Source organism: Camellia sinensis, chromosome 6 (assembly GCF_055761805.1).
Source record: "Camellia sinensis isolate YWXY chromosome 6, ASM5576180v1, whole genome shotgun sequence".
NCBI lineage: Eukaryota > Viridiplantae > Streptophyta > Magnoliopsida > Ericales > Theaceae > Camellia > Camellia sinensis.
Genome location: NC_138966.1, coordinates 88535806 through 88552382, shown reverse-complemented (window position 1 = coordinate 88552382; position 16577 = coordinate 88535806). Strand labels below are relative to the sequence as shown.

General features: G+C 32.3%; 1 protein-coding gene across 2 annotated transcripts; it reads right to left on the bottom strand.

Annotated features, from left to right (window-relative positions):
* Positions 1-255: 255 nt before the first annotated feature.
* Positions 256-15621, bottom strand: LOC114265366 (ubiquitin-like protein ATG12). Of its 2 annotated transcripts, none has more exons than XM_082874166.1 (6): positions 15540-15621; positions 15365-15423; positions 13724-13792; positions 13558-13620; positions 12187-12286; positions 256-511 (listed from the first exon to the last, which is right to left on the bottom strand). In XM_082874166.1, exons 1-5 carry the CDS (start codon positions 15571-15573, stop codon positions 12227-12229), a joined length of 285 nt encoding a protein of 94 aa, XP_082730292.1. In that variant the 5' UTR covers positions 15574-15621; the 3' UTR covers positions 256-511; positions 12187-12226. The 2 variants fall into 2 exon arrangements, with proteins under 2 accessions (XP_082730292.1, XP_028061946.1); XM_028206145.2 differs by lacking the exon at positions 256-511 and adding an exon at positions 11881-12100.
* Positions 15622-16577: the final 956 nt, after the last annotated feature.

Here is a 16577-nt window from a genome sequence, read left to right as displayed (position 1 = left end):
CCAATAGGACTCATAGGAACCCAAGAATCCAATCAACATCCTAGAAACTAAATCTCATACCCATATAGTCACATAAACATGTTATCACATAAGCACATAACATTACATCTAAGCCTCTAAAACACGAGACGAACCCAATGTGATACTAATCACTTCCTATGTACCCAAAGTATTCAAACCCGGTACGCTCTGATATCAAGTTGTCACGCCCTCAAAATAATACATAAAACCCAACAATTTTGACATGCACTGATATAAGAGAATAACACCTTTTCATTCATCAGAGTAGTTAAGTACAAGAATATTATATGTTGACAACAAAAGTAAATGCCCTATGGGCTTACAACTTTCCAAGCCAACACTTGGTCATAAAAAAGAGTACTAACTCAAATACACTTTAAGTCTTTGGCTTGAATTTACATGTAATATCCAAATAACAAAATAGCCAAAAAGAGTCTTCAACTCCAAAACCTTCCAAGCTATGTCCTTGGAGGTAGCATATCACCTGAACCTGAAAATGATGTCCTATATAGGGTGAGCCATAACCCAGTAGAGATATACTAAACCAAATATAAGCAATGACTAAAACAATAGCATTTGATAGATGGTTAACACTTATAACTCAGTAATATCACAATACAGTTCCATGACAATTATGTCCATGTTGCGTTCCGTTTTCCTTTACTTATCCAAATCATTTCATATACATGGCTCAGAACCTGGCCAAACAATTCAATGAGACTATAACTCATATACCAACACTTCCATATTTCACGATAGATACACATATTTGATGCATCATTAACAAATTAAGACACTTCCATACTTTATAAATGATACACATATTTGCTGTATCAATACTTCAATTTAATACACGTGTTTGCTGTATTAATGGAGTCCATTCCCTATCTCCTCCCAAACAATATCCGGTTTAGGAGTCCATCCCCTATCTCCTCCCAAACCGTGGAGTACATCCCCTATCTCCTCCTACATAATACAATGTATATAAACATTTATCATATACAATAATCAATCAATGCACATATTTGATGTATTACCCCAACCGTCATATTCAATGACATAATTCGTTTGATTAGTTTCAGTTTTCCCTAATCAACATACAGTGTCTACAACAATCAAGACTATCCTCCACCGATAGTCCAAAGCAGTTATTTCTAAACAGGAAATAAATGCATCAAACCGATATAATATCAACATTCTCCATAGGTGAGTGATTAACTTATCCAACTACACCATTTAATCCCATAATTTCCCAATTTCACTATTCTCAACTTAATTTCATAATCTCACATTTTCCTCAAATTAATTATACAAATTAATTTATCATAACATAATTAGGGCATTTTTCTCCCCTTTTCAATATCAACCCTAAGGATCGATTTCACCAATTTAACAACAATAGTACCATTTTTCAAGGTCTCACATACACATAGGATTTATCATTTTGAAAACCCCCTTTTTATAAATTACAACATAACCCTAACTTTTCTAAAAATTACCCAACAACACCAATTAATCAAAATGACTAAAATTTAAGACAAAGCTCATAAGATGGAGTAGGGTATCCCTACCTCAAGATGAAAAGCTCAAATGGAGAAGATGACCAAAACCCAAAGTGCTCCAAATCCACAACTTTTCAGATTAAAAGGAAACCTTAGTCACCCTCTATCTTTCTTACATAGAGACTAGGCTAGGAACTCACTAAAAATAGATAAAACCCTAGAGAGAAAGTGTGTAGAGAGAGAGAGAGCTCGGATCTAGGGTTTGGAAATCAAAAGAGATGAAAAAGTGAAGTGTTTACCCGCTGCTGTCTACTTATATAACACAGGCTCGCTCGAGCGTAGGAAACCTCGCTCGAGCCAACAATTCGAAGCTTCAGGTCTGCAACCCAGAAGCATGCTTGAGCAACAGAATGCTCGCTCGAGCGAAGAAACCCAAAACATAGACCTCGCTAGCTCGAGCAAAGGAAAGCTCGCTCGAGCCAAGAAATGCAACTCTCAGGTCGAGAACCAGACGCAGTCGCCGGCTCGAGCGGAAGACTTCTCGCTCGAGCCACCAGACACAACACCCAACTCTCGCTCAAGCGAAGGAACCCTGGCTCGAGCGAAGGATCTAAAACAAAGAACTCGCTCGAGCAAAGACACCAAAATTTGGGCGCAACCATTTGTTCCCAATCACAACCAACCTATTACAAACCTGCCCAAAACATCCTATAACTCATACATAAGGAATTAAAGGATGGAAAAGAAACAAATGCCACAATACTCAACCACAGAACCTAAGTCCAGAATACTGTACATAAAGGGAAAAACCCGAGATCGCTATAAGCTCCCCCCCTTAAAGAATTTCGTCCTCGAAATTAAGCACAAGTTTTCAAAAACAAGTTTTCTTCAATTCTCAACGACGTTATAATTCAAAAATTCAGCAACTTGATCCATTACCGGTCATTCCATCTCTATTTAAGAGGCATTTCACAATATAGCTTTCAACATGTAATACCAACATGTATTCCTTTCAAGTCTAACAATTTCCAATATACAAGGTTCCTAATTCCATATCATGGTCAATGTTCATGATATAATTCTATTTTTATAATATATTCAACATATGCAACGTTAATGATATACTTGCATTCTTACAATATATTTAACATACACAGTATTAAAATAAACTTCCATTTCGAGGCAAGTTCCGTAATTCTTCCATAAATCAAAACATATACAATGTTTTACAACTTAAGACATATTTAATACTCTTAAGGTTTATCAATACAACATATTATACAACATATGCTCAATACATGTTTTAAACATTAATAAACAAGTCCGGATATTTCTCACGGACTTCCAATTCACGTTCCCAAGTGGCTTCCTCCACTCCGTGATGTTTCCACAAAACTTTCACCAATGGGATGGTCTTGGCTCGCAAGACTTGATCCCGCCTATCCAAGACCCGTACCGGTCTCTCCTCATACGAGGCATCCTCGTCAACCTCTAAATCGGTCCAATCCAATACATGTGATGGATCCGGCTCATACTTCCGAAGCATACTAACATGAAATACGTCATGCACTCCGGACAACTGCGGCGGCAAAGCTAAACGGTAGGCAACCTCGCCAATCCTTTCAAGGATCTCGAAAGGGCCAATAAACCGAGGGGACAACTTCCCACTCTTCCCAAACCTCATCAAATATTTTCAGAAACACGTGATCACCCACCTCAAATGCCAAAGGCCTCCTCCTACGGTCGGCATAACATTTTTGACGACTCTGGGCTGTAACAAGCCTCCTACGGATAAGCTCAACCTTCTCCGTCGTTTCCGTCACCAACTCCGGGTCCAACAAAGTTGCATCACCCACCTCGGCCCAGGAATCCTGGAATACCTAACATGTGCAACTGTTTTCCAGTGGATACCTATGTTGAGAGCTTAGTCTCGCTTGATGGTAATAATTTGGGTTAGAGGCAAGAATAATATCAAAAGCTCGAGAAAGGTAAAATTAGTATATCTTATTATTCCCTCAACACTATATGTTTAATGCACAAAGATTTCTTTTCTTTTCTTTACATGGACAGCCTTGCTTTTATGTCTATATGTTCAAACTCAAATCAAATAAAAATAAGACACCCAAAAGATCAAATGAGTTGTAGTTCTCTCCACTTTGCAGGCGTTTACAATTGTCACATATTTATTTTCTCTCCCGAAGTTTGTCTCTTTTAAGTAAGCATACTACACCATTCTTGTAACACCCTCAAAATATAAGATAGATTAATCATTCATAAAATCCATATTCATAGGAGAAATACTATATTTCTATTCGTCAGAGTTTTCTTTACAAAGGATATTGCATGCACTACATTTTCATAAACATCAATCTTGAAACTATAACATGTAACTCTAATTTCTATCCAACAAAATAAGTGCCCAAAGGGCTTATAACTTTCCAAGTTAACACTTGGTTACAACAACAAAAAAGTTCTAACTCTTTACACATAAAACCCTTGGCTTGATATTTTACATTTAACACCAAACAAAAATATACAAAATGGAGTCTTCAACCCCTAAACCTATAGCGATCCTGGTTCTTCTTCCTTTGATTGTTGTATCCAGGCTTAGGTTCCGTGGAATTGGTTGTTATATATGTCTTGTTGTCATCCTTTAATTCCATATATTTTGGTTTTAGGATGTGTTGGGCATGTTTCGAACATGTTGGTTGAGCCTTGGTTCCATTTCTTATTGCCCAATTTTTTGGTGGTCCGCTCGAGCAGATCCCTTCGCGCTCGAGCGGAGTTTGCACACTTTCAGCATTTTGTGCCTCTGCAAAAGTACTGTAGGTTTGTTTTTCACGCTTGAGCGAAGTTCCTTACGGTTGAGCGGGTCGTGATCGAGCGGACCTTTTGCGCTCGAGCGGGTGTTCAATGTCTGTAAAAATACTGGAAGAGGGTAACCTACGCTCGTGCGGGTTTCCCTTTGCGCTCGAGCGGGTGTATTTTGTAGTTGTGTCTTGACACTCAAGCGGGTATTCTTAAGCTCGAGCGTGTCCAGTTTTTGTGCTTGACGTTCGAGCGTCCTATTCTCCGCTCGAGCGAACTAATCATATATCAGATGGCAGCTGGGTGATTTTAAATCACTTTTCACACTTTCTTTCTCTCTCTTACTTTTCAAAACCTCCATTGGAGAGCACCTCACTCTAAAACTTCAACTTCCTTCTAGGGTTTGATCTAGTAGGAGTAATCTTCTACCCTTGGACCTTTGTAAAAAGTGTGGAGCTTGTTGAGGGCTACATTTTGATCTGAAAATAGTGGGGTTTGGAGCATTTCGAGTTTCTTCATCTTCTTCCTTTGAGCTCCGACTTTGAGTTAGGGATAACTACTCCTTTTTATGAGCTTTAACATATATGTTGAGCTTTTTGTATAAATGGTTTGATTTGGGAAGTTAGGGTTTGAGATGCGTTATATTGAAAAGAGGGGTTTCATTCTTTTGATTCAAACATATGTGTTTTGGGTCTGAAAAGGGGGTTACTGATGTTGATAATATTTGGACCTTTGGGTCAATGTTGAGAAAATGGAGAAAATGCCATGTTTGGGTATATTTGGGTCATTAGTGTAATTAATGACATTTATTATGAAAATATGAGATTGAGTGGAAATAATAAAATTGGCTCATTATGAGGGAGAATGGTGGAGTTGAATTCATTAATCACTCACCTTTGAAATGTTGATAAATTATCTGTTGATATAATTATTATCTGTTTAGAAATAATTGATTTGGGCTATCGGTGGAGGATAGTCTTGATTGTTGTAGACATTGCATAACGATTAAGCGAATTAAAACTAATCGGTTGAATGTCATTGAATATGATGAATGGAATAATACATCAAATTTATGTATTGATTGATCGTGTATATGATATGTGTTAATATACATTGTGTTATGTGGGAGGAGATAGGGGATGTACTCCACGGTTTAGAGGAAGATAAGGGATGGACTCCTAAACCAGATATTGTTTGGGAGGAGATAGGGGATATACTCCATTGATACAACAAATATGTGTATCTATTGAAGTATTAATACAGCAAATATGTGTATCTATTATGAAGTATGGAAGTGTTTGAATGCGTTATTGATACAACAAATATGTGTATCTATTGTGAAGTATGGAAGTATTGTTGATATGAGTTGTTATCTCATTTAAATTGTTAGTAACAGAAATATTGTTGATATGAGTTGTGTTGTCATGGGAACAGTTTGACCAAGTTTAGAGCCATATTTATGAATTGAAAATCGGTTAAGTAAAGGAAAGAGAAATGAAACATGGACATATTTGTCATGTAATTGAATTGGGTTATGAATTGATTTATGTGGGTTAAACATTTATCAAATGCTAATATTTTAGTTATCGCTCATATTATGTTTAGCATATCTCTACTGGGCGTTGGCTCACCCTATATGGGACATCATTTTTAGGTATAAGTGTTATGCCACCTTCAAGGACGTAGCTTGGAAGGCTTGAGGCTGTTAGACCTTTTTTGTTATTTTTGTTGTATTACATGTATATCAAGCCAAGGGCTTATGTTGTGTAGAGTTAGTACTCTCCTTTTTGTAACCAAGTGTTGACTTGGAAAGTTGTAAGCCTACATGGCATTGACTTTTGTTGTCAACATGTAATACCTTTTGTAAGAATACTCTGATGATTATGATATGAAATCTCTTTTCCTTATCGTGAATGTATGATATTATGGGTTTATTTTGAGGGTGTAACAAAACCTTCCATGCTATGTCCTTGGAGATGGCATGTCTCCAGTACCTGAAAAATGGTGTCCCAAGTAGGGTGAGCCAAAGCCCAGTAGAGATACACTAAACAGTATATGAGAATTAACTAAAACATTAGCATCCGATAAATGCTTAACACTTAAAAACCAATTTACACCTTTTCCATAATCAATTAACATTGACATCACACTTCCATTCACTTACACTTATTTACCCAAACCAATTCATGAACATAATTCATCATCATGTAAACAATTCCAAATGAGACTACAAGTCACTTATTAATACTTCAATCATAAACATTTATTCACACACTTCCATTTCTTTGTTATTTTACGGAACTACGTCTGAGGGAACCGACACCCAAATATATATAAGATTTCGGGACTTTCACCCTGGACACTCCGACCAACTTAATTATCAATGGAGTCCATCCTCTATCTCCTCCCAAATAATGGAGTATATCCCCTATCTCCTCCCAAACAAAGATACATATATAATGTATTTAAACACGTTGTCATATACAATAACCAATTAAATCACATATTCAATGCTTTAATCCGACCGTCATATTCAATAACATAATCCAATTGATTAGTTTCAATTCACTTAATCATCATGCAGTTTCTACAACAATCATGACTATCCTCCACCGATAGCCCAAAGCAAGTATTTCTAAACAGATAAATAAATCTACCAAAAGATAATTTATCATTTTTCCAAAGATGAGTAATTCATTAATCTAACTACACCATTTAATCACAAGTTCCTTCAATTCCATAATTTCCAAGCCACTCTTGTTATTTATACACATAACTTATTTAATCAATTTTGGGCAAACCTTCCCCTTTATCAAATATTATACCAAAGACCAAATTTCATCAATTCTTCTCAAGCCTTAACATATTCACGACCCCTCATGCCCATAAAGGACTCAAAAAGGAAACCCCTCTTTTATATACATAGGAACCAACCAAAAATTTACCAAAAACCTTCTAAAGTCATACCATCTATAATCAAACAATTATTTGGACGGAAAATTTATTTTTAATAAAGCAATCTCAGTCTTTCAATCTTTAATCAGATCGATCTTTAGTTTATTTTGAATCAAACAAATATAATCAATATATTTTGATAAAACCACTAAAATCACGATTAAACCAACAAATCAATCAAATCAAAAATGATTTAGCCTAATCGGCTAGGTCATAATTAATTAATTAAAACTTTTAAAATTTAAACTATATTGAATTGAAACATACACAACACTATAATATTAAATGAAATTGGAGTATAAGATTCACTTTATATGAGTAAAACAACTCTTTTTTTTCTTTTCCCGGTGTGGGATTATCAAATAAAAGTTAGTCAATAGAGATTTTCTTAATTGTTTAAAATTAAGAAAATCAAAAAAATTAGTATGAGATATTTAAACTCTCACAAGGCTCCTCACTAAATGGGATGGAAGTATAAAATTCTTTTTATATGAGTAAAACAACTCATTTTTTTTTCTTTCTTTTCCCGATATGGGATTATCAAATAAAAGCTAGCCAAAAGAGATTTTCTTAATTGTTTAAAATTTAAAAAATCAAGAAAATTAGTATGAGATATTGAAACTCTCACAAGGCTCCTCACTAAAAATATTATTTTCCTTTTATAATATATAGATAGATAAATAGATAGACGAGTGTCATGTCATTATAATATTTAATATTTAAATTATGTCAATTTGATTCTCAATGTATAATAAGTGTTTTAATTTTGTCTTTCAATGTTTAAATTGCATCGGGGGACTAAATTGAAACCCTTTTTTTTTTTTTTTTTAACATTGAACACCAAATTAAACACTTCTATACATTGGGGATTAAATATAATTTACACTATCATATCTCCATGGAATGTCCTTTTTTTGATGTTTAAAAAAAAATTGACGCAACTTAAATATTATGGACCAAAATATCTCATACTTTGGAGATTAAAAATGCAAGTGAATTTCAATCATCTCAATTCAGTACATAAGGTGAAACTATTTTAAGTACATACAACCTCACTACAATCATATATATCAATTATAGTGATGTTAGGAACATAAAAACTAAACACATGCACATCGATTAAGCTCAAACTTTGTCTATATTGAAAATCATACAAAAAACAACTAATTAAACACCAAAACAGTTGTGTACACACACACTGTTCATGAACACAGTTGTTTTGTTTTACAGGTAAATTTTGTTTTGTACATGAAACACATACGTAGTCAAGGACTACAACAAAAGAGAATTGATTCCTGACCTTGGAGTGATGTTTTTAACCTATAGCCTCTATGGATCGAATAATATTTTTCAAGTGATTGAATAACAAGTTTCACAAAAGGAGAAAAACGTACTTGCATGAAGTGGTATTTTTGTTTTTTGCTTTGTTTTGAATGATTTTTCTAATTTTCCCGGAAAAGAAAATCAGAGGATGACCCTTTTTAGGTTGAAGATTATGTAGATGGTGAAAGATGTGGTGAGGTAGCGGTGAGGTAGGCTGGTTATGGTGGCATATACAGATTGTAGCTACATTCCATCTAAGGGTGCAACTTGGCCAGGCTTAACCCGAGCAATCCGAACCTAGTTTAAATTTTTTTAAAACTTGGACAAGATATTTTCAAATTCGGTACAGACCTGGACAAAAATTCAAAAGTATGAATTAAATTTGGACGGACTTAGATAAAGATGTCAAACAACCGGAGCAACCCAAAACCCGAATTATATATATAGATATATAAAAATATTAAATACACATAAATTATTATTCATTACATGATATTAAAGTAAGGAAAAATTACCAGTAAATCCTATATAGTAGAAAGTTAAACCATTTAGTCCTATAAGTTTTCTTATGCACCATTTAGTCCCACTATCTACATCAACAACATCATTAACATCATCAAAACATTAGCTACATTAGCAACATTAACTGCACCAATCAACAATATCAAACATTAACAAAACATCATAAAAAAAAAAAATGTGAACATCATCAATTTCCAGATTCAAAACACAAACAGATTGAACACGTACATACACGCGATCATATATATATATATATATATATAAGCCCTAAATGTCGATCAATGTTATAAATAAAAACAAACCGAATGTTAACTCAAAATACCGTGGTCAAACACGAATCTAGGTTTTAGAAGGAAGATGGGTTTTGAATCTGGTACAGGGTCGATGAGGGAAGGCAAAGAACTCTTCAAGACCCAAGAACACTTCACGGTTTGAATCTGGTTTTGAATCTAGGTTTGAACCTTTGGATTAAGAACACTTCACGGCAGGCGAGATTGTCTGCGACATCATCATCGGCGTCTCTCACGGCCTCACCGTCCACTTCGCCTCTCGCTGCCGGTCTCTCCAGTGCCAACGTTTCCTCTTCCATCATCCTCACAGCCGGCATCGCCAAGGTCGCCGCCATCGCAATCTCCATGGGACTCGGCGGTGGTTTCAATGTCATCAACGCCACATTCAGTCGGTCTGATGTTCTTCTTCGATTTGAGGGATTTGAGGGAAGAACATCACTGTGTTGATGATTTCGATCGAATATCACACATCCGATATTCAAGAACATTCAAGAACATCACTATGTTGAAGAACATCACAGATCCAACATTCAAGAACATCAATGTATTGAAGAACATCACAGATCCGATATTCAATCTGATTTGAGTGAAGAACATCACTGTGTTGATGATGTTTGATCTGTTTTGATGATGTTAATGTTGATATGTTTTGATGATGTTAATGTTAATGTTTGCTGTTTGATCTGTTTTGATGATGTTAATGTTGATCTGTTTTGCTAATGTGGATCTATTTTGCTAATGTGGATCTATTTTGATGATGTTTGATGTTGTTTTGATAATGATGTTGTGATATTTGATGTTAATGGGACCTTTCAGTCTAATAATGATGTTTTGATAATGATGATGTTGTGATATTATATCACAGTGATGGATAATGTTTGATGTCGATGATGTTCAATGGTCACTAACATTGGGATAGGACCTAACGGTTCATAAGAAAATTCATAGGACCAAATGGGTTACAAGATACAAATTTGGGATTTATTGGTGCATGCCCCTTAAAGTAATTTAGATTATTAAATCATATTGAATATATATTATATATACAAATAACAAAAAATCTTACTTTTTTATTTTCACTCATAAATTGTAAGAACTACTATAGCAGCATCTCTTTTACATTATATAAATTATTTGTTTTGATGGTATTAATGATTTTCTATAATAAAAAAAATGCAAATCAAAATTTTAATAATTTAATAATGTAGCTGTCAAAAAAAAAATTAAAATTCATTTACAATTCGGACAATTCAGGTTTAACTCGGATCAAACTTGGACAGGCAATCTTAGGTTATAATTTGGGCTTGGACGGACCTGGACAAGTCTCAGCACAACTTAGGTTAGGTTTGGACAACCTCTTATCCCGACTGAACCTGCCCGAGTTCCATCCCTAATTCCATCCCAAACAAGTATTTGGGGAATTCCATGTCTAGTCAACCATCTCTAGCCAGGTTATTAGACAATTATTAAGATTCTTCTTTTCATCAATTTTACAAGCCCAAATAAAAGGCTTAGATAGTCCGATCATTCCAGGCTTTTGTTTTCTATTGACTATATTTGAAGGTAGATCATAATCAAACTGATTGGCAGCCAAGGCTAAGGTCTTTCTCCTTCAATCTATAATTGCCAAGCTAGCAGAAATTAGGTCAGGGTCCCAATATTAGGCTGTGTTTGGTTGATAGATTTAGATAGAGATTTGAAAAGAAAAAGAAAAAAAGTATGCAAAATATGGATAGAATATAATATATTTCACACACTTTTTACTTACCTTTTCCGTTTCTATTTTCAAATCCCCATCCAACTCCATCAACTAAACACAGCCTTAATAAGAGTAATATGTTCATTTCTTTTTTAAAAAAAAGTTAGAAGTATCCACTAAATTTTTTTCATAACAAAAATATAATTTTTTTTTAACAATTACTCAATGCATAAACTTTTTTAACATTTATTTGTTTTTAAAAAAAAAATAAACAATTGTCAAATTCAACTTTCATTTTCATTGGATCAAAATCAACTCATGAAAGTGTAGCTGAAAATATCTCCTATAGTTGCTATACTTATAAATGTGGCAATTATCATGACTCATTCATCAAATTGCCCTTTGACCAAGTTGCAGACTATCAGATATTGCAAATACCCAAATCAAATGCAGTGTCATGAATGAGTCATGATAATGAACTGTTAATCTTGATCTGTTAGAAATATAGATAAAAAATTATACTACAATCTCTTTTACCCTTAATAAAAAGGAGATCAGTGTAATTTTGTTTAACTTGTGAGGCTTCATATATTTTTTTCAAACCTTAGGGAAAGACAATGTAATTTACCCTATATTAAAGGATTATGTAACATTGCTTAAAAGAAAGCAAAACATATATATGTAGCCAAACTCTGCCACTCTTTTCTTGTTAAATAGAAGTAAGAAGTAGAACATAAAAGAGAAGCACAGGAAGGAACGCTTACACCAATCAAATTTGTAACTCTTGGATTAATCACCACCAAAAGAATATAATAACAATCTATATTCATTCAATTCATTATGTACAGTAATATCTTCTGTCGACAATTTCATTCAACTTGATGTCTGCTATGCTTCTATTTGCCAAACAATATTAGCAGATGAGATGAGTGATAAAAGTTAGTCTGGTGACATATTTTTAGTTGAAACGGAGGAGAAACCTAATCATATATATAATGCTCATTAGTCATCACTATCTAGATAAAATATGTATAGTTGACTCGGACGTATTTACAAATGTACTCACCATATAATGTGGGTCATAGCTTAAGATCCATCAGTGACAGTTAGCCCCATGCCATGGAACAAGCATAATTAACCACCAGCTTACCATCGAAACCAAAATTCTGAAAACACAAAAGTGGCAAAACTAAATGACTGAGAAACAGAAGCAAAATCAGTATCAGAATTCAAACAGAGTGTTTGCACTTTCTTTCAGAATTATAGAGAAACAGCACGCAAGTCGCTGGAAAGCAATCTTATATTTCTAATTTACATTAATATACCCATAAAAATAACTGGAAATTTAGCTGTCTTCTTATCCGAGAAAGATTTGAGAATCTCCATAAAAATCTTGCTAACCATTTACTCAATTCCCCCCTATAAAGAATGGGTATTTCGAAAAATATGTCGTACCCGTACCAGATATTTACCAACGTATGGTACCTTGTATGGTACTTCTACATACGTACCAGGTACACGAAACACGTACCCAATTTTTTTTTTTTAATTTTTGACGTACCCAAACGTACCTACAATATACCCAAGATGCACCGTACCTCAGTTGAAACAATATTTTCTTCTACTACAGAGATAAAACTCCTTTCACTAGACTTCTTTTTAATTTTTACTTTTATGCTTATCATGTTTTTAAAATCAAACTATGGTTTGTAAGTTATTTAATATATTGACATTTAATTTTGATTTATACCTCTACTTTTAGCATTAAATGTTAATTATAGGTTGAATCTTAACAAATTAAACCATTTAATTAATTTTTACAATACTCTAAATTAAAGATAAATATTTTTTTACAAACGTACCAAGCAGTACCCGTGCCCTACTTTTTTTGGATTTTACCGTATCAACATACCCATATCGTACCAGTACCAGTACTAGTACTAGTACCCGTGCTTCATAGATTCCCCCATTGGTGAAATTTCTAAAATCAAATTGCCTTCACAAACACAGCCCACATACCAGTTTATAGAAGGTGAAAAAAAAGGTTGTCAACTTATCACAAACAAACATAAATTCCACTTGCAATTGGAATATATCTATTTAAGAACAAAGTTTTTTTTGCAGCTTTTGAGAAACTCATTATATGTATTTTCCTCTTCCTGAAAATCAGACTAAAATGTGACAACATATAAACCATAATGTAGATTTCAATCATACCTAGACACAACAAACAAAATGATACACGTCTACAAATGCCATCTTGTTGGTGCTCTTTGTTATTGTTTGCTACTTATAAACATATGCAATCACAAAAACTCAAAAACAGAAGATGTTTAGGTTTGACTATCTGACAATTTTACATGAACATAATTGATGTAATATAAAACAAACCTGCCCAAACACACAAGAAAAATGGAATTAACTCGCAACAACTTACCTTATACAGATCTATCACCAATTCATCTGGGTTGGGTGAGAAGGCACTGTTGACATACACAAACTATAGAGCAAGAAAAACAATTTTTAAAAAAGGAATTAATTACTGCAAGCCTCAGTGATTCAACAAAAATAAGGAAAAAAAATAAATAAAGAGAATCATCTACCAATGTCTCCCTGTGAAGCTGGCGACGAAGAAAGTCAATCACTTTAGCAAACTTATCAGTTCCAGCAATCTGTAATCCTCAAAAGTATCAAACACGTACATATCAACATTGGTTAATGGCAATCAACAACAATACAAAAAATAAGGATTTCCAAGAATTGACTAAAGCCACATAATTTGTACATAGCACCAGGAAAAGGGCAAATCCATGAACAACCAAAGCATCCTCATTAATTACACAACCTTTCAGTTATAAACTATAACTCACTCTGGTGATACAATCAGATTTTAATAGAAGGAAAAATATCATACAGTTTCCTCCATTAACATATTTCATTGACTAAGAAGTGCTAATCATGCTCTGTCCGAAAGTTCCCTTTCAGAAGAATGTTAAAGACTCTGTCATGATAGGATATGATAATCTCATTATATACTTCTCAAAATTTAGAAAAGCTAAGATGCTCAGGCCGAAAGTTCCCTTTCATAAGAATGTTAAGACTTTGTTATATTGGGATCATTGTTGTCAAATCATGAGTCATTTTGCTAAAATAGGGAATCGAAAAATCGTAAGATAGTGTTTAAAATAAATTATATATTATACACCTATAAAAATATACACATAGCGTTTAAATAAAATAATTTTCAGCATAACTAAATTGTATTTATATATGTACATATAAAATTACATATAAATTAATATAATTAGTTGATCACTTTTTTATTTTGAAAAAAACATGTCGTTTCATGCATTATGCAAACAGAATTGAATCGCAACTAATCGCAGCGAATTGCAATGAATCATTGTCAATCATAATTGAATCGTACAATCCAATCAATATAAGATTCAACAGCAAGAATCAAATCATTTCTGTTGAAAACTGTATCAAATCGCATAAATCGAATTGTGAATCATAGGATTCTACCAACCATGGATGGGATGATCATATCCACCCTCCACCCAATCTCAGCACAATTCTAATGATCTAGAAGCATTTGAGAATGCCTCAAAATAAGTATTGCATACAAGATGGTTACCACATGCAATTAAGCTAATATTGCCATGTGAATGATCTACAATTATATACAGTAAGTTGGAGCCACTAAATTCTCTTGCTTTCTTATTGGCTAGGTCAGTCCAATGCAGTTTACTCACAAAGAAGAAGATCCCCACAAATTGCTACAAAGTTATATAAAGAATAATGTTTCGGGAGAAAGCTATCACATGAAGGCAGAAATATGAACCCAAGCATAATTCATAACATTCTGACATTATATACAATACAAACACAGTTAAAAACTCTAATAATATTCAATGCACAATATACACATTTATTCAAACATTCTATAAAAAAAAAAAAAAAAATTTAAAAACCCTACTGCAAACTCCACAAAAACAGAGAGAACCCCATCAACCTAATGAATTCCCAATCTCTCACTTGGCCTAATTTTGAATCATAATACTGGATCATTGATGTTAGGACATAAATTCATATTTGTATGTGAACTAGGTTTTCAAGTATAGTTTTCAGATCAGCAATTCAATGAGAGAATATTCAAATTAGATTAAAACAATCACAAATTAAGTAATCAATCAAAATGATATTAAAAAAAAAAATTAACAAAGAAATCAAAGAAGACATGCCTTGAACTTGGCTTGCTTTAGAATTGGGGCATCACCAGTGGCTCTTAGATGAACAACAACTACATCAAATAAAAAGGGAGGAACCCAAAAAAAAAACACCATTAATGAAGCTTAATCAACTAAAATTAAAATTCAATTTAAGAAAAAAATTAGGGATTGAACAGAGACTACTGACCTTTACGAGCAGAACTCGGAGACTCCGAAGCCATATTTCTCAGAAAAAAGAAGCAGAGGAAGACGCACCTAGGGTTACAACCTTTGGGCCCCGTTTGTTTCGTTGGATATAAAATGGAGGATATAATATGATGTGGGATTTAGTCAGGATATATAATGAATAGGATATAAATATTGGATAGTATATCCCCAAGTCATGTTTGTTGACTTGATATATAAGATTGGATATATGTTATGCATGTTTGTTTTATAAAATATATTGTGGAATATAACAAGTAATTTCCAAGATTGCGCTCATAATATTATATTATATTAAATTAAATTAATTAATATTATATTATATTAAATTCAAAATTTATATTAAATTAAATTCAATAATATTATATTAAATTAAATTAAATTAAATAATATTATATTATATTATATTATATTATATTCAAAATTTGTATTAAATTAAATAATATTATATTAAATTAAATTAAATTCAATAATATTTATATTAAATTAAATTCAATAATTATATTATATTAAATTAAATAATATTATATTATATTAAATTAAATTCAATAATATTTATATTAAATTAAATTCAATAATTATATTATATTAAATTCAAAATTTTATATTAAATTATATTATATTAAATTCAATTCAATAATATTATATTAACTTAAATTAAATTAAATAATATTATATTATATTATATTATATTCAAATTTTGTAGTAAATTAAATAATATTATATTAAAGTAAATTAAATTCAATAATATTTATATTAAATTCAATTCAATAATTATATTATATTAAATTAAATAATATTATATTATATTAAATTCAAAATTTTATATTAAATTATATTATATTAAATTAAATTCAATAATATTATATTATATTAAATTCAAAATTTGTATTAAATTATATTATATTAAATTAAATTAAATTAAATAATATAATATTATATTATATTAAATTCAATAATATTTATATTATATTAAATTCAATAATATTAAATTAAATTCAATAATTATATTATATTAAAT